The sequence below is a fragment of the Rana temporaria genome, chromosome 12, assembly GCF_905171775.1.
Source record: "Rana temporaria chromosome 12, aRanTem1.1, whole genome shotgun sequence".
Lineage (NCBI taxonomy): Eukaryota > Metazoa > Chordata > Amphibia > Anura > Ranidae > Rana > Rana temporaria.
In genome coordinates, this window is record NC_053500.1 from 25,693,962 (window position 1) to 25,712,437 (window position 18,476).

The 18,476-nt window shown below is 44.0% G+C and overlaps 1 protein-coding gene across 2 annotated transcripts in view; it reads left to right on the forward strand.

Moving 5' to 3' along the window:
• Nucleotides 1–9,506, forward strand: part of MAP3K3 (mitogen-activated protein kinase kinase kinase 3) — a 49,726-nt gene extending 40,220 nt beyond the window's left edge. For both annotated transcript variants that reach the window (XM_040331718.1, XM_040331719.1), the window contains exons 15-16: nucleotides 4,531–4,708; nucleotides 8,782–9,506. In XM_040331718.1, the coding sequence (XP_040187652.1) occupies nucleotides 4,531–4,708; nucleotides 8,782–9,010 (407 nt within the window). In that variant the 3' untranslated portion in view covers nucleotides 9,011–9,506. The remainder of the gene's footprint in view (nucleotides 1–4,530; nucleotides 4,709–8,781) is intronic.
• The last annotated feature ends 8,970 nt before the right edge of the window (nucleotides 9,507–18,476 follow it).

The following is an 18,476-nucleotide window of genomic DNA, read 5'->3' on the forward strand; positions in this document are numbered from 1 at the left end:
CATTGGGACAAAAACTAAGTTTTTTTAAAAACGAGTAACATAGGCCCTCTAGTGGTTGAATACAATAAACCAACCAGAGCCTGTGTTAAGTTTGAACTAAACTTGTATATTACCAAGCCATCTTGTGGACAAAAATGGGTATGTCAATACAAGCTTCTAAAAATTAGAAATAAAAAATAACAAAAAGAAGCAAAACGTTATTCTTAAAAGAGGATCGTTTGGCCTTTCCAAATTGCTGGGTTTCATCTGATATGATTAGTGGAAGAATATATATACATATTCTAAGGTAAAAATAGGGCATGAGAAAATTATCAAAAATATATATTCAAAAACTATGTGTTTTTGTTGGATATAGTGAAAATTATGTGAAAAACTAGATTCAGAGCATAATTTAAAATGCAAACAAAATCTAGAATAAGTGAAGAATAACAATACCAAATTAAGAATGAGTAAGTTAAAATTATTGAGTAGAAAAAATGTGAAAAATTTAAATGATTTTGAATAAGATATGCTTATACAATTAGGAAGCATAAATATAGTGAAAAAATATATGAAAAATAAAAAGCGTAATATTTGATCATAAGTGAATGTGAATAATAGTGATACTATAAAAAATTATTAATGTAGAATTAATAAAATTGTGAAAAATAAAACATGAAATATAAGACTCCAAGGAAATCACAAAATAGGATTAAAATTAAAAAAGGGGGGGGAGGCCCAATAATGACCAGCTTAAATTATGTCTAAAACCGTGTATCTGATTAAAAATGTATATATAGACCCAGTTAGAGGCCAATATAAGGGTCCACCCATAACTCAGATCGAGTTCACAAGAATATGATGGACCATACAATAAACATAAGAGAAATATTAAGAGTTATCGATAAACGCGTTGACATCAACCTCAATATTGAGACCATATGGGGTGTAGCTTTTAATTTTATGTACCCATAGCATTTCTGATCTAGAGATGCTCCTCACAAGTGGGCTACCACGCCAATGGGGACTGTATCTATCGATCCCCAAAAAAATGGTCTTTGAGGGATCCCTATTGTGTGCTAAGCGGTAGTGCTTAGATACTGAGTGGTTCAAAAAACCTGCTAAAATGTTTGTAATGTGCTCATTGAGTCTTACTGATAACGCTCTTTTGGTTCTACCCACATATTGGAGCCCGCAAGGGCATTGCAACAAATAGACCACCCCCTCAGTCGCACATGTGATGAAGGGTTTGATAGTGTGTTGTTCGCCTGTGACCGTAGAGGTAAAATTATGCGTTCTTCTATGCATACAGCCACTAAGCGAACACACCCGACACTTCCTACACTGGTAAAAACCAGTGAAGGAATTGAGGAAGGTGGTTTTGATAATAGGTGGTTCAAGAACGTTGGGAGCCAATTTATGTCTCGAGGCCGAACCACCCTTGAATATCACCTGGGGGTTGTCAGGCAGAATAGGGCCTAGTATTGGGTCATTCTTAAGAATGTGCCAGTGTTTTTTGAGCAGCTTTTTCACACTAAAATGCTGGGTGGAAAAGGTGGTGATGAAAGGGACTACAGGTAGTCTACTGGTATCACGTGGTTTGATCTCAAGTAACTGAGCTCTATTAACAGTCTTGACTTCCTCAAGTGTGGATCTCAAAGAGTCCAGACTGTACCCTTTTTCCAAAAATCTCTTGGTTAAAATAGCTGATTGTTCCAAGAAGTCGGTCTCATTAGAACAATTGCGTTTGATACGCAAAAATTGACTTTTTGGCACCGACTTCAGCCAAGAGTTATGGTGGCAGCTGTCAGTGGGGATATAGGAATTCCTATCCGTCCCTTTAAAATAGGTGCTTGTACAAAAAACCCCTGCCTGGACTGAAATTGTGAGGTCCAGGAAATTAATACTAGATTGGCTAGACTCAAAATTAAGGTGAATACCCCTAGTGTTGATGTTAAGAAATGTCATAAAGGATTGGAGTTCAACAAGGGGACCATCCCATAGGAGGAGGATGTCGTCAATGTACCTGGCCCACAACTTAAGTTGGGGAGGTTGGCAAACATAGACGACATCCTCCTCCCACATGGCCATAAACAAATTGGCCAAACTAGGGGCATATTTTGCCCCCATCGCCACACCTCTATCTTGCCGGTAGAATTGGTTGTGAAACCAGAAATAATTCCTGGTCGCAGCAAAGTGTAAGAGTTCAAGTATGAAAACAATTTGCTCATCAAAGAGGCCAGAATCACGTCTAAGATAGTATTCAACTGCCGACAGACCTAAATCATGGGGGATCACTGTATACAGCGACGTTACGTCGGCAGTAACTAGCCACATATTTTCAGTAGGTGTGAGGCCAGATAATAACGTAATAACATGCCGGGAATCCTTTAAATGGGACGGCATCTTCAAAACCAACGGTTGTAGAAAAAAGTCAATGTACCTGCCCACCCGGGATGTGAGGGAATCTATCCCACTCACAATAGGACGTCCCGGGGGGCAGGTGAGGTTTTTATGGATTTTCGGTAAATAATATATGACTGGTGTTCTTGGAGCCTTTGGGATAAGATGGAGTTTCTCTTTTTTATTAAGAATACCCTCTTTGTAACCCTTAGAAATAAGTTTATCAAGTTGTTTGAGATAAGAATATTTAGGATCACAAGCTAAAGGTGTATAGGTATCCCTATCACCCAATATTTTATACATCTCAAGAAGATAGTCTGTCCTATTGAGGATGACAATGCCTCCTCCCTTATCCGCAGGTCTAATCACAATCTGTTTATTCTCGCATAAGGAGTCAAGGCCAGTTTTTAAGGTATGGTTAGACTGTATCCTTTTAATGGGAAGCCTATCCAAGTCCTTGAGGACAATGTCTCTAAAGACTCTGATAGAAGGAGCCATAGTGCCTGGAGGATTATATAAAGAGGCATTAGAAAGGCCTGTATGTGAAAAGCCATTAGTAGTAGGTTGATCATGGACAATGGGGTTAGACAGCATATATCTTTTAATGCTTAATTTACGAATAAATTTATGTGTGTCCATGTAAGTTTCAAATTTATTTAGTTTACGTGGCAGCACAAACTTCAACCCTTTGTCTAAAATAGATTGCTCATCTTTGTTAAGGATAACTGTACTGAGATTGAAAATACCTGAGGGGGTTAGATTCTTTGCCTTTTTTGATCGTAACCTTCTTCCCCCTCTGACTCCTCTAGGAGGTCTCCGGCTCGTTTGGTACCCTGGCTGGGTCTGTGAAAACCCCACTGTTGGGGGTCCTGACCGAACGAGCCTGGACCACCGTATGGGTATTGGCCATTAGGGGTATATTGATTGGTTTGCGTAAAAGTTATCGCATCTACAAACTATGGGATCGATTTAGGGATTTTTATTTTGTTTGGTTTTTACTAGTAATCTGTAGTCCTCTGCGAATTTTTTTTTTTTTTTTTTCAGCGGACAAATCTGACCCCCAAATGACACTTTTTGGGGACCAGTGACATTATTACATTGATCAGTGCTAAAAAATAAAAAAAATGCACTGATCAATGGAAAAATTACACTGGCAGGGAAGGGGTTAAGTGTGTTCCCTCACTGTGTGTTCTAACTGTAGGGGGGGTGGGCTCACTGGAACATGACAGAGATCACTGTTCCCGATCACTGGGACCAGTAGATCTGTCATGTCATGTGGCAGAATGGGGATTCGCCTTGTTTACATATGTAGTTCCCCGTTCTGCCTCTCCTCACCGCGATCACGGGTTGCTGGCGGACATTGAGTCCGCGGGACCCGTGGGCACGCTCCCGTGGTGTGCGCTATCCTCCTTGCAGGGACCGATGTACAGGTACGTTGATTCCTGCCGGAGAGCCAAGCTGTCACAGTATGTCTGCGTGAGCAGTTTTCATTGAAGTATTACCTTGTGATTGTGCCATGAATGTCCTTTCTTTTCCAAAGTGAAAACGTTCTGTCTCTCTCAGTAGTGCTTCTGCATTGCCACCCTGTCGCATGGGATTCTGTTTGAGATGCAAGTAGATATTTTAACGGTCATTGGGGTGGATTTACTAAAACTGAAGAGGGCACAATCTGGTGAAGCTCTGCATAGAAAGATCAGCTTCCAGGTTTTATTGTCAAAGGTTAACTTAGAAGCTGATTGGCTACCATGCACAGCTGCACCAGATTGAGTGCTCCAGTGTTGGTAAATCTCCCCCAATGTCCACTGTTGTCACCATCAGGAAACCTGGCCTAACACTGGTGTGCATGTCGACAGGAGGTGACTACAAAGTGCTACAGGAAATCAGCAAGTGCTACTGATTTCCTGAGATATAACAAAAAAAAAAAATGACTGCATTAGAAAAAATAAAAATGATTTATGATATGAAACGCTTGACTTTAGCAACCTAAAAGCCATTCGCTTATGGTTTGCATTAACTTAATTTATGTTTCTGATTATAATCTGAGAGTTGAGTGCATACTTTTTTTTTTTTTCTCTGTATGTGTGTTATATTTGGTGTGCTTTTTGCCTGTGTGCTTTTTTTTTATGTATGTAACTTTTTCATTCACAGGGGCCAACATCCTACGGGACTCTGCAGGGAATGTTAAGCTGGGTGACTTTGGAGCAAGCAAACGCCTGCAGACAATCTGCATGTCGGGAACGGGAATTCGCTCAGTAACAGGGACACCGTACTGGATGAGCCCAGAAGTGATCAGTGGGGAGGGGTATGGGAGAAAAGCAGATGTCTGGTAAGTAGTAGATGGCTACCCTCCATGGTCAAAATGGGAGCAAGCATGTCCTAACTGGACACTTTCTTCTGTGCAGGCCAGATTTTTGCATCCTCTGCTTGAATGTTGAGGGCACATGTAGGATTTGAAGTGTGTATATGGCCAAAACTGTTTAGCTTGAGGAAGGGTTAAAGCGGAGTTCCACCCAAAAGTGGAACTTCCGCATAATCCACTCCTCGCCCCCTTACATGCCACATTTGGCATGTAATTTTTTTTTGGGGGGGGGGGGGGGGCTTCAGGAGGAGTGGGACTCCCTGTCCCACTTCCTCCTTCCGCCGAGGGGCTGCTAAGGCGATTAGTCAGATCGCCTTTTGGCAGCCCCTCCCTGTAGGCGATCGCCTGGGACACGTGACAGGTCCCTGTCCAATCGGATGGCGCCGCTCGCGCATGCGCAGTGGGTGCCCGGCCGTGAAGCCGAAAGCTGTCACGGCCTGGTTCCCTACACTTGGAATGAAGACGCCGGCCGGAGAGGAGCGGAGCCCCGGCTGGCGCGTCGCTGGAACATGGAGCAGGTGAGTGTATGTTTATTAAAAGCCAGCAGCTTGACTGGAACACCCCTTTAAGGTGTGTGTGTGTTTGCTTAGGGCTGTTGCTGTGTATTTTGGGGGAACAATTCCCATGAGTGGTTATGTTGGATCAAGGTTTCTAAATGGCAGGATTACGGCTTTAGTTGTATGTTGCTGCCTATGAAACTAAACCCGGCATCCTGCCATTCAGGAACCTTGATCCAACCTAACCACTCATGGGAATTTTTCCCACCAAATGGCACGCAGCAACAGCCCTGAAGAAGGGAAAGTCTATTTCCCTGAAACGCGTTGTTTGATGTACACGTCTCTTATTTTTAATACACTTCCGAGAAACAATATCTTGAAAGTCACATTTCTCTGGACACCGGGTGTTCCTTTTCTCTTTTTTTTTTTTTTCTTTTTTTTTTCGAAGTCTACAAGCTAAAATGACCTTAAAAGAGAAGAGTTTTTTTTTTTTTGACTCATACTTACCTAGGTGGATGCGGCATCAGACCGATGTTGCAGCTGTCCCCCACCATCTCTGCACTGAGAACTGAGCCACCAAATACCGCCGATGGCTCGGTTTTCACAGATCCCCGAGAGAAGAGCTGCTATCAGTCAGCGTCTTTCTCAGCTCCTCCACGCTCAGTAAAGTGCTAAGCTGTGGAGGGGTGGGAAGTGGTTCGCTGAGAGGCTGAGACTGTCATCGGTCAAGGCAGCTGGCGGATCCAGACTTCGGAAGTCAAGATGGCGCTCTGCCTCGACCGATGGCAGTGACGTTAGCGGACTTCAGACCGTTCTGAGCTGAAAACGGGTCACAGGAGTGCAAAACAAATTGCACTGTGATCCAAAGGAGAAGCCCAGCCAAAAAAGCTCAGGCTGGACTTCTCCTTTTTAAGGTCACACAGAAAAGGCAGCAGCCCAATCACTGAGCGGGCCCATCACCACCATCCATTGCTGGGCACTATCCACCGGAAGGCATTCCTCCCTTTTTGCCCACACGAATACCCACTCAAGACCAGTGACCAATCCAGTCAGTCCAGTGCGGTCTCCAACACAAGCGTGTTTAAACATTTGTGACCAGAGCAGGAAGATTTCTTCTCACCTCCTGTTCTAGTGACAACTATAACATTTTGGGTTGCCCCTCACTGTCTGTCCTGGTGACGGTGGTCACCATAACAAATGGAGAGGGTGAATCTCCTCAATGAGGTCATAAGTAGCAATACAGAATTTCACAGGGATTTTAACTTTCCTATTCCTTCCAAAAAACATTTTTCACTGCAGATATGTTTTAATGTAATGCATTCTAGAAACCGCAGTAAAATTATCAATCTACACAGTGCCTTGAAAAAGTATTCATACCCCTTGACATTTTCCACATTTTGTCATGTTGCAACCAAAAAGGTAAATGTATTTTATTGGGATTTTATGTGATAGATCCCAAAGTGGAAGGAAAAGGATATTTTTTTTTTTTTTTACAAATATGTGAAAGTGTGGTGTACATTTGTATGGCGCCCCCCTGAGTCAATACTTTGTAGAACCTCCTTTCTCTGCAATTACAGCTGCAAGTCTCTTTGGGGATGTCTCTACCAGCTTTGCACATCTAGAGAGGGACATTTTTGCCCATTCTTCTTTGCAAAATATCTCAAGCTCTGTCAGATTGGATGGAGAAAGTCTGTGAACAGCAATTTTCAAGTCTTGTCATAGATTCTCAATTGGATTTAGGTCTGGACTGTGACTGGGTCATTCTAACACATGGATATGCTTTGATCTAAACCATTCCATTGTAGCTCTGGCTGTATGTTTAGGGTCGTTGTCTTGCTGGAAGGTAAACCTCCGCCCCAGTCTCAAGTCTTTTCCAGACTCTAACAGGTTTTCTTCTAAGATTGCTCTGTATTTGGCTCCATCCATCTTCCCATCAACGCTGACCAGCTTCCCTCTCCCTGCTGAAGAAAAGCATCCCTACAACATTATGCTGCCACCACCATGTTTCACGGTAGGGATGGTGTGTTCAGGGTGATGTGCAGTGTTAGTTTTCCGCCACACATAGCGTTTTCCTTTTAGGCCAAAAGGTTAAATTTTGGTCTCATCTGACCAGAGCACCTTCTTCTACATGTTTGCTGTGTCCCCCACATGCCTTCTTGCGAACTGGAAATAGACTTCTTATGGCTTTCTTTCAACAATGGCTTTCTTCTTGCCACTCTTCCATAAGACAGATTTGTGGAGAGCACCACTAATAGTTGTCCTGTGGACAGATTCTCCCACCTGAGCTGTGAATCTTTGCAGAGTTTCCATGGGCCTCTTGGCTGCTTCTCTGATTAAAGGGGTTGTAGAGGTACAATTTTTTCCCCCCCCTCAATTGCTTCCTTTACCTTAGTGCAGTCCTCCTTCACTTACCTCATCCTTCCATTTTTCCTTTAAATGTCCTTATTTCTTCTGAGAAATCCTCACTTCCTGTTCTTCTGTCTGTAACTACACACAGTAATGTGAGGCTTTCTCCCTGGTGTGAAGTGTCGTGCTCGCCCTCTCCCTTGCACTACAGGAGAGTCAGGACGCCCACTAACACACAGCTCCTTTTATCTATCTGCAACGTAGAGAGCATCCTGACTCTCCTGTAGTCTAAGGGAGGGGGTGAGCATGACACTCTACACCAGGGAGAAAGCCTTGCATTACTGTGTGTAGTTACAGACAGAAGAACAGGAAGTGAGGATTTCTCAGAAGAAATAAGGACATTTAAAAGCAAAATGGAAGGATGAGGTAAGTGAAGGAGGACTGCACTGAGGTAAAGGAAGCTATTTAGGGAAAAATTTTTTTTCCTTTACAACCCCTTTAATGCTTCTCCTTGCCCGACCTGTCAGTTTAGGTGGACGGCCATGTCTTGGTAGGTTTGCAGTTGTGCCATACTCTTTCCATTTTCGGATGATGGATTGAACAGTGCTTTTGTGAGATATTCAAAGCTTGAGATATTTTTTTATAACCTAGCCCTGCTTTAAACTTCTCTACAGCTTTATCCCTGACCTGTCTGGTGTGTTCCTTGGTCTTCATGATGCTGTTTGTTCACTAAGGTTCTCTAAAAAAAAAACTCTGAGGGCTTCACAGAACAGCTGTATTTATACTGAGATTAAACTACACACAGGTGGACTCTATATTTACTAATTAGGTGACTTCTGAAGGCAATTGGTTCCACTCGATTTTATTTAGGGGTATCGGAGTAAAGGGGGCTGAACACAAATGCACCCCACACTTTTCACATATTTATTTGTAAAAAATGTTGAAAACCATTTATCATTTTCCTTCCACTTCACAATTATGTGCCACTTTATGTTGGTCTATCACATAAAATCCCCCAAAAAATACGTTTACGTTTTTGGCTGACACATGACAAAATGTGGAACATTTCAAGGGGTATGAATACTTTTTTCAAGGAACTGTAGTTGTCGTCAGATGGTCACATGTTTATTTTGTGGACCCTTTAAATATGCCTTACCTGTCACTGTAATGTAACTCCTGTGCCTTCCTATTATACAGGAGCTTGGGTTGCACTGTGGTGGAAATGCTGACTGAGAAACCTCCCTGGGCCGAGTATGAAGCCATGGCTGCCATTTTTAAAATCGCCACCCAGCCAACCAATCCTCAACTTCCTCCAAACACATCAGAGCAGTGCCGGGACTTTGTAAAGCGGATATTGGTGGAGGCACGGCAAAGGCCGTCAGCCGAGGAGCTGCTCCGTCACTCCTTTGCCCAACTTACTTATTGATTTTTTTCCTCCAAGCGTCTTTTTTTCCCTTCATCAGTTTGGAGATTCTTCAGAAAGATGGACCTTTTTTGATGTTTTGGGAAAGCAGTGCAATCAGGAATGAAGACAATCAATCATTGCTCCACCCCTATGCTGTGTGAAGAGCGGGTTCCAGATCCAGCGTCTGGGTGGTTTCACGTCAGTGTTAGAGCATCAGAACAATGTATTCATTGAAACGATTAAAAGACTTTTGAGGTTAAAGTTGGAGACATGAACTAGATGAAAAGGACAACGCAGGGTGACTTAGAGATGAGTTCGGACTGCGCCAAATTCTCTTCCTCTTCCGTGACGACAGGTGCCTTATTACCTCTTCAGCCAGGGAGCACATAGACTGGGAGAGGCCCGATTTGTTAGAATGGGCTTTTCAACCAAATGTATGAAATTATACATTGCAAAGGTTAGTTCCACCCCATGGCTTGACTTCTTTACCGAATGTGTTGTGCAGGGACTTAAAATAGTTTCTTTTTTTTTTTTTTTTTTTTATTAGGCCCATTTATTGGTCTTAATAATCCATTAATCAATGTGGCATCAATGCCCAAGGCAGCTTTCTGCTCCATTTATTATTTGTACCAAGTGTGTTGCAATGATTCTGTCGGCATTTACAGAGGTAAGCCTAGAGTACCTTGTAATTAAAGCGGAGGTCCCGCGAAAAAAAAATATTAAAAGCCAGCAGCTACAAATACTGCAGCTGCTGACTTTTAATAAATGGACACTTACCTGTCCAGGGCGCCCGCGATGTCGGCAGCTGAAGACGAGCAATCGCACATCTCTCGAGCAAGCGCTCGGCTTCCCCCGCCTTCATCCTCGGTGAAGGAATCAGGAAGTAAAGCCTTGCGGCTTCACTGCCTGGTTCCCTAATGCGTGAGTAGTGCAGCGCATTCCCAGTGGTCCCTGCTGTCTCCTGGACCCAGTGTGCTTCCCAGAAAGGGGGACAGGAAGTGGAGTAACTCCCGTGGGAGTCTCTCCCCGGAAGTGGGTGCAAATACCTGTATTGTACAGGTATCTGCACCCCCTGAAAGGTGACAAATGTGACACCGGAAGGGGGGGGGGGGGTTCTGAAAAGCGTAAGTTCCATTTTTGGGTGGAACTCCGCTTTAACTTCCGGTTTGCGTTATGACTCGGTGTTTGTACTGAATCCCATTCTGTGCCGTCAGGACTTTCTAGGTGTACTTTGTTGTGTTACTCCAAGGTGCTTCATAGAAAGTATTCTGTGTTTTTGCACATGGAAGATTGGACCTCAAGACTTTAAGCTCTATGGATCTAGAAATATAATTTCCATATAGAGGCCCATTTATAAAGCAGCAGTAAATCTTTACTACAATCGTACCACTGCTGCTCACAGGAAAGACCGTTTTCATGCTGGAGGCATTTTTCAAGCCCAAGTGCTTTCACACCGGGGCGCTGCGCTGGCAGGACGTAAAAAAAAGTCCTGCAAGCAGCTTCTTTTGAGGCACTTTTGAAGTGGTGTCTACACCAGGGTTTCTCAACTTCAGTCCTCAAGGCGCCCCAACAGGTCATGTTTTCAGGTTTTCCCTCAGATGAAACGGCTGTGGTAATTACTAGGGCAGTGAAACTGATCAAATCACCTGTGAAAAATAATGGAAAGCCTGAAAACATGACCTGTTGGGGCGCCTTGAGGACTGGAGTTGAGAAACACTGGTCTACACCACTCCTAAAGCGCCCCTGCTCATTGCAATCAATGGGCAGCTCCGCCAAAGCGCTGCAGCCCTTTGCGGGCAGTTTTAACCCTTTATTTCGGCTGTAGTGGGGGTTAAAGGTGCCCTGCTAGCGGCCGTAAAGTGCTGCTGAAGCTAGCGGCGCTTTACCGCCCTTGCTTTCACTGTGAAAGGACTCTAAAGCAAGTGAATCCCTTTTTATAATGGTTAGTGAGGGGAAGAAAACAGTTGCATGACGTTGACAGATGATGGGATGTGACAGGGCTCTACTCCTCTCCTCCTATCACAGTGTTCTTTGCAGCATTATGCAAAGAGGCTCCACGCTGTCTTCTGCATTTTAGGAATAAATTGTAAATGCAGGAGCAGCGTGGAGTATTCGCTGCTGAGATTGGTTACTGGAATGCACTCACTGTTTTAGTTCTACTCTAAAAAATATATATAATCTCTCTCCATACAGTTTTTGTATTTCCCAATTACAGTATTAAACAGATGAGCTTTTGCCATCTTCATGGTGCAGTGCCTTCTGCCAGCTGTAGGACTATATTGTGAATGAAGCCTCCAGCATGCATGTGTTTTATAATATTAGGCACTACTCTTTATTAGGATTGATCGCTTCTGGGGATCCAAACTGGTAGGTACAACCTGGTCTAACAGGTAACGGTTGCTTACAGTTTTGGCTGCTCCTGTCAAAGAAGAGATGAAGGTTACAGTACTCTCAGCACTGTGCATGGGATGTAAGGTCGGCCATACATGGTTCAAACTATTAATGGGCAGGTTGAATGTACCATGATGATCAATCAACTTGGGTACAACCAGCCTACTGGGTTTGCTTCCGATTATCGCAAGTGGCTACTACAGGTGAAACTTGAAAAATTTGAATATAGTGCAAAAGATCATTTATTTCAGTAATGCAACTTTAAAGGTGAAAGTAATATATGAGATAGACTCATTACATGCAAAGCAAGGTAGTTCAAGCCGTGATTTGTCATAATTGTGGTGATTATAGCTTACAGCTCATGAAAACCCCAAATCCAGTCTTGGAACATTAGAATGTTATGAAAAGGTGCAATATTCTAGGCTCAAAGTGTCCCACTCTAATCAGCTAATTAATCCATAAAACCTGCAAAGGGTTCCTGAGTCTTTAAATTGTCTCTCAGTCTGGTTCTGTAGGAATCACAATCATGGGAAAGACTGCTGACCTGACAGTTGTGCAGAAAACCATCATTGACACCATCCATAGGGAGGGAAAGCCTCAAAGGGAATTGCAAAAGAAGTTGGATGTCCCCAAAGTGCTGTATCAAAGCACATTAATAGAAAGTTATGTGGAAGGGAAAAGTGTGGAAGAAAAAGGCGCACAAGCAGCAGGGATGAGCGCAGCCTGGAGAGGATTGTCAGGAAAAGGCCATTCAAAAGTGTTGGGGACTTTCACAAAGAGTGGACTGAGGCTGGAGTCAGTGCATCAAGAGCACCACACACAGACAGATCCTGGACATGGGCTTCAAATGTCGTATTCCTCTTGTCAAGCCTCCTGAACAACAAACAACGTCAGAAGCATCTTACCTGGGCTAAAGAAAAACACACCTGGTCTATTGCTCAGTGGTCCAAAGTCCTCTTTTCTGATGATCTCATTTGGAAACCAAGGAGCCGGAGTATGGAGGAAGAATGGAGAGGTACACACTGCAAGATGCTTGAAGTCCAGTGTGAAGTTTTCACAGTCAGTGATTTGGGGAGCCATGTCATCTGCTGGTGTTGGGCCACTGTGCTTCATTAAGTCCGGGGTCACTGCAGCCGTCTACCAGGAGATTTTGGAGCACTTCATGCTTCCTTCCACAGACAAGCTCTATGGGGAGGCTGACTTCATTTCTCTGAGTTCATAGACGGACACAGCCTTCATTGACCTTAGGGTTATGCTTCTTCCTATCAGGAGATCTCCTGGTAGGAAGAAGCATAACCCTAAGGTCAATGAAGGCTGTGTCCGTCTATGAACTCAGAGAAATGGATTTTACGGTGAGTACAAAAATCCTTTTTTTCCAGCAGGACATGGCACCTGCCCACACTGCCAAAAGCACCAAAACCTGGTTCAATGACCGTGGGATTACTGTGCTTGATTGGCCAGCAAACTTGCCTGACCCCCATGGGGCCATTGCCAAGAGAAAGATGAGAGACATGAGACCGAACAATGCAGAAGAGCTGAAGGCCGCTATTGAAGCATCCTGGTCTTCCATGACACCTCAGCAGTGCCACAGGCTGATCGCTTCCATGCCACGCCATGCCGCATTGAGGGGCCCGAACCAAGTACTGAGTACATATCATGTTATACTTATCAGAGGTCCGATATTGATCTATGTACAATCCTTGTTTTATTGATTGCATGTAATATTCAAATTTTCGGAGATTGTGGATTTGGGGTTTTCATGAGCTGTAAGCCATAATCATCACAATTATGACAAATCACGGCTTGAACTATCTTGCTTTGCATGTAATGAGTCTCTCATATATTGGTTTCACCTTTTAAGTTGCATTAGTGAAATAAATGAACTTTTGCACAATATTCTAATTTTTCGAGTTTCACCTGTATAGCCACTAGCGGAGAAGATTCCCCTGTCGGCACTGTGTGTGTTGATGGGTGAAATGTGCAAATTTATTTCCTGCAACCCATGGTTGCAGGAAGAGAAATTCACAACCGTCTATGGGCTGCCTAAATCTACAGTGCTGCCCAAGTCTGCAGGAAGACATTGTGTATCCCTGTGTATGACCCATGTGCTGTTAGAATTCATTCTTGGTCAGATATGAGTTGTGTTCAGCCCCTAGCTAAAGGCAACACACCGGTTCTCTTGCAGCCAATCAGAATCCAGCTTTCCTTTGTACAGTTGAAGGCTGGCTCTCCCGTCCGTTTTCCCTCTGCTTGGAGCAAGCAGCATTCATGTTGTTTGATGATTTCCTGTCTTACACCAGCACTATTAGCCAAGTCCCCCAGTTCCTGTTGCACAATCGGGATGGCTCGGTATATGCTGTGAGCTGAGAAGTGTGACACAGACCCTTCGCTGCACTCCATGCAAATGTGAAAACTCTTCAGTTAGAAGCTAAATACAGTCTGCTGCTCATTTTGAAAGATTTTTTTTTTTAGTCCCGACAGCATCAAGCGAACCTGTCACTTTATAACAAACCTAACAGTATTAAAGAAAATCCTCACTTTTGACTTTGGTTTGCAGTAAGGTAAGCCTGGGCACACCAACTAGGCCTGAGTGAGGTCCCTCAGAGAGGTAAAGGAAGTCAGCGATGTGTGGAACCGTATGACTGCCAAAATGTGGCTCCCTGGCAGAGAATGGGTTACAAGCTGGTGCAACTGTTAAATGAATATATATTATGTTCCTTCGTGTGGAGGGAATCTGTGCCAAAGGGAATATCCTATTTACTGTATAAATCTCTATAAATATATATATATACTGACTTGGGGCTTGCAGTGCAGAGCCCTCACATTGTATCCAGTTTTTATTTGTTTTTATTTACAATAAAATGGCCATTTATATTAATATAAATCTGTGTTGTGCCGTGTTCGATGTTTCCTGATCTTGACATTTGACTTATTGATCGGCAAGATCAGCCCTGGACTGATAACGGATACAGTGACTTTGCAGTAGATGGAAACACAAACTGGATGACGGGACTGTGTATCATAATCCATGTTCATGTTTTTTTTTCTAAAATTCCTCAAATTCACCTTTCTTCATCCATTACATTTCAGTGTTGCTGATTTCCTGTACACCAGCGGTTATCAACCCTGTCCTCAGGGCCCACTAAGAGCGGGTCCACACAGGGGCGGCACGACTTCGGGGGCGACTCGGCCAGGCGACCTGAAGACGACATCTAAGGCGACTTGCAAAATGATTTCTATATAGAAGTCAATGCAGGTCGCCCCCGAAGTAGTACAAGAACCTTTTTCTAAGTCGGAGCGACTTGCGTCGCTCCTATTAGAACGGTTCTATTCACTAGAATGGGACGCGACTTGTCAGGCGGCTGCGTCGCCTGACGAGTCGCCCCAGTGTGAACCGGGTCTAACAGACCAGGTTTGTAAGATAACTGAAACACATCACAAGTGATATAATCTGCTGCTCAGTGATTGCCGTATTCTAGTCTGCATCTCCCCAAGGTAATACATACAATCTGGCCTGTTAGTGGGCCCTGAGGACAGGGTTGATAACCGCTGCTCTAGCCGGTTCCTGTCTACATGCACCCCAGGGGTCTATATGACGGGGTGACAACGCAGGAGCATAACTGGAAGATTGTGAGTAACTTGTATAAGCGCTACAATTGCAAATCAAATCGCCTCGATTGTTGTCACGAATCGCATGAACAAAGACCTACATGGCAGGGACCACATCAGAGGTGGGGCAGATGGATGGTCTCCCCTCCTCCTAGTCACAGCCTTGCATTCAGTGAAAAGAATACAAAGCCTTTTCTGAATGGAGGAGGTATGCAATGAGCGACCAGCTATGATCGGTTTACCACAGCCACAACTACTGCTGGGGAGCAAAGGGCTTGATACGTAACAAGCTCACAATGTGCAGTGAAGGCAATTTCATTACAGGACGGGAACATGAAAGTCTGGAGTTCAGCTTTTAAAGTGGAGGTTCACCCGAAAAGTTAATTTTTAACATTAGATTGATGCTCATTTTGTCAAGGGGAATCGGGTATTTTTATTTTTTTTAATCGAAGCCGTACTTACCGTTTTAGAGAGCGATCTTCTCCGCCGCTTCCAGGTATGGGCTGCGGGACTGGGCGTTCCTATTTGATTGACAGGCTTCAGACGGTCGCATACATCGCGTCACGATTTTCCGAAAGTAGCCGAACATCAGTGCGCAGGCGCCGTATAGAGCCGCACCGACTTTCGGCTACTCGTGACGCGATGTATGCGACCGTCGGAAGCCTGTCAATCAAATAGGAACGCCCAGTCCCGAAGACCATACCCGGAAGCGGCGGAGAAGATCGCTCTCTAAAACGGTAAGTACTGCTTCGATTTTAAACAAAACTACCCGATTCCCCTTCACAAAACGAGCATGAATCTAAGGTTAAAATATTTTTTCGGGTGAACTCCCGCTTTAACAATAATAGGAAGTAATGTTCAAGCTATTCTGATGCAATCGCTATGTAGTAAACTCACATTGCATCACAATCACTTTCTCAACCAGTACCATTTTTGTTCTGCATTCTTGTTTTGCCGGCAAATTAAAGTACCGTATACATATAGCCACTTTTTTTTATTTTGAATAGAGTATGCAATGATTAAATCCCTAGCCGGCTATTTTTTGCAGGGAGATTTCACTTCTCTTTCTGTCCCAGAGAAGTAACAGGAAGCAAGAGGAAATGAGCCTAATGTCAGAAGAATTGCCTTCTAAAACAAGCCATATATTTGTCAACACTGTGATCAGTTGTAGTGAAGAATTCAGCAGCATGTCATACAGAGTGCAGGGGCCCCCTGTAAAGAATGCAGAGTCCAGAGGACTGCAATATGTAAGGTAAGAGTGCACAGGAGTCGGGGGGGCAAGTAATGCAGTGCGCACAAGAGTCAGGGGTAAGTAGTGCAGAGCGCATAGGAGTCATGCCAGGTGCACAGAGGGAAAATTGACAGAAAGCTGTACTAACACAAACTATAATAGTACAGTGATCTCCCTGCTGAGCTTATGTGCTCTGACAGGGACAACCTGTGTGCATTCTGCATTACTTACCCCTGACAGATTGCACCACAGTGTAGCCCTGTGAATGTGTGATCATATGACATCCACCCGGATCAGCGAAAGGCCGGCCTCGGCGTCATTCAGCCATAGGTTGGGCGGTAACGGGTTAAAATGCATTTAGTTGTGGAATGGTATATTCTTTGTTACAGAACAAGTGGGATTAGGCATTACCAAGGCTCATAGACACCTGGGGATGGGCAGAAGACATGGTAGAAAAAAAGGTAATCTGTTGATGACCTTACCTTAAAGCAGTGTTTCTCAATTCCAGTCCTCAGGCCCCCCCAACAGGTCAGGTTTTCAGGATTTCCCTCAGATGAAAAGGCTGTGGTGATTACTAAGGCAGTGAAACTGATCAAATCACCTGTGCAAAATAATGGAAATCCTGAAAACCTGACCTGTTGGGGGGGCCTGAGGACTGGAATTGAGAAACACTGCCTTAAAGTGATTGTAAAGGCTCGTTTGTTATTTAAAAAACAAAACATGTTATATTTACCACCTCTGTGCAGTTGGTTTTGCACATGGCAGACTGAATCCTCTTCTTAGGTCCCTCTTTGCTGCTCCTTGTCCCTCACTCCTATGAGTGTCCCTCAGCCAGCAGCTCTCTATGGGGGCATCCAAGCCGAGTCAGAGCTCCTTGTATCCATTCAAACATGAAACCCTGACCTGGCCCCGCCCCCTCTCTCCCCAGATTGGCTGACTGACAGCCGCAGGAGCCAATGGCCCCACTACTGTCTCAGCCAATCAGGAGGCATGTCCTGGATGGCTGAGGGGGATCATGGACTGCTGGAGAGAAGGAGCTTGGGTAGGTAATTTTAAGGGGGATGCTAAACAGTTTTTTTTTTTTTTGTTTTTTTGTTTTTTTTTCGTAATGCATTAAGATAAACAACCTTCTGCCTTACAACCCCTTTAATGTAAAAATCATAAATAATGTTACATATAACAGTCCTGCATATATTTTTGACAAAAACTGATTTTGTCATCAATCATGCGCAAGTTAAAATGCTGTTTTTTTATTCTTCTTTCATGTCCCCCTCGGATTTACAGCAACTGCACTTCCACGTGTAGTGCAAAGTGGCTTTGCCTTTCGTAAATAATCCCCACAGTGTGTGCGTTCAGGTTAATACATCCGCTCCTGCCTGCATGTCAAATTTTTTACATGCAGTTGTTTCCATACAGCCACTTCTATAGGTTGCCTGCCGGCAGCTCCAAGATGGATGGGCATGCAGCAGCTCAGCATGGGAAACTAGTCTGAATGAGCCCCTAAGGGGGGGATATAAGGGGGCTATGGGAACCCTGATTGTATAGAGGGAATTCTGGGGACTGGTATAAGAGTTTTTTTTTTTTTTTTTCTTTTAAATGTGAAAACAGGGTTCACCCAGACTAGTGCACTCTGATGCAGTGGCTGCTGGTGGAAAACAGTGCTCCCTGTGTGAAGGGGAAGAGAGGGGAGAAAAGATCCAGTGCTCCCCTATCCTCTCCACACAGGTACACGAGCAACAGCAAGAGGCATTGGCTCCTGCTGCTGTCAATCAAATGCATTGGGGGCTAAGCCCAGCTGTCTGTCTAGATGAGCGTGGCTCCAGAAACACGCAGCTCAAGAGAGAAAGCAAGCACTGCGTGTCTCCCTAGAAAATAGCTTGCTATGGTGACACATGCAGAAGAGGAGGAGCCAAGATTGCTGGTGGGGAACCTGAGAAGAGGAGGATCGGGCCACTCTGTACAATACCATTGCACTTAGCAAGGGTGCGTTTACCATCTTTGTTATTTAAATAAAAAAAATAATACATTTTCATTTTTGAAAAAGAATTCCGTGTCCTGAGGTTTAATTATGTCTGTAAGGCTGTCTGTTGTAGCAAGGTTATTTTGTGGGTCCAGCGCCTTTGTTTGCATTGCATAAACTGACTAGGCTCAGATTCTGTTAAGAGATGATTTAAGCTCCATTACTGTTACGCAAAATCTGGCGATTAACATTGCTGCGGCGTGCTACGTGTTCTACGGAACAATTTTTATTTATTT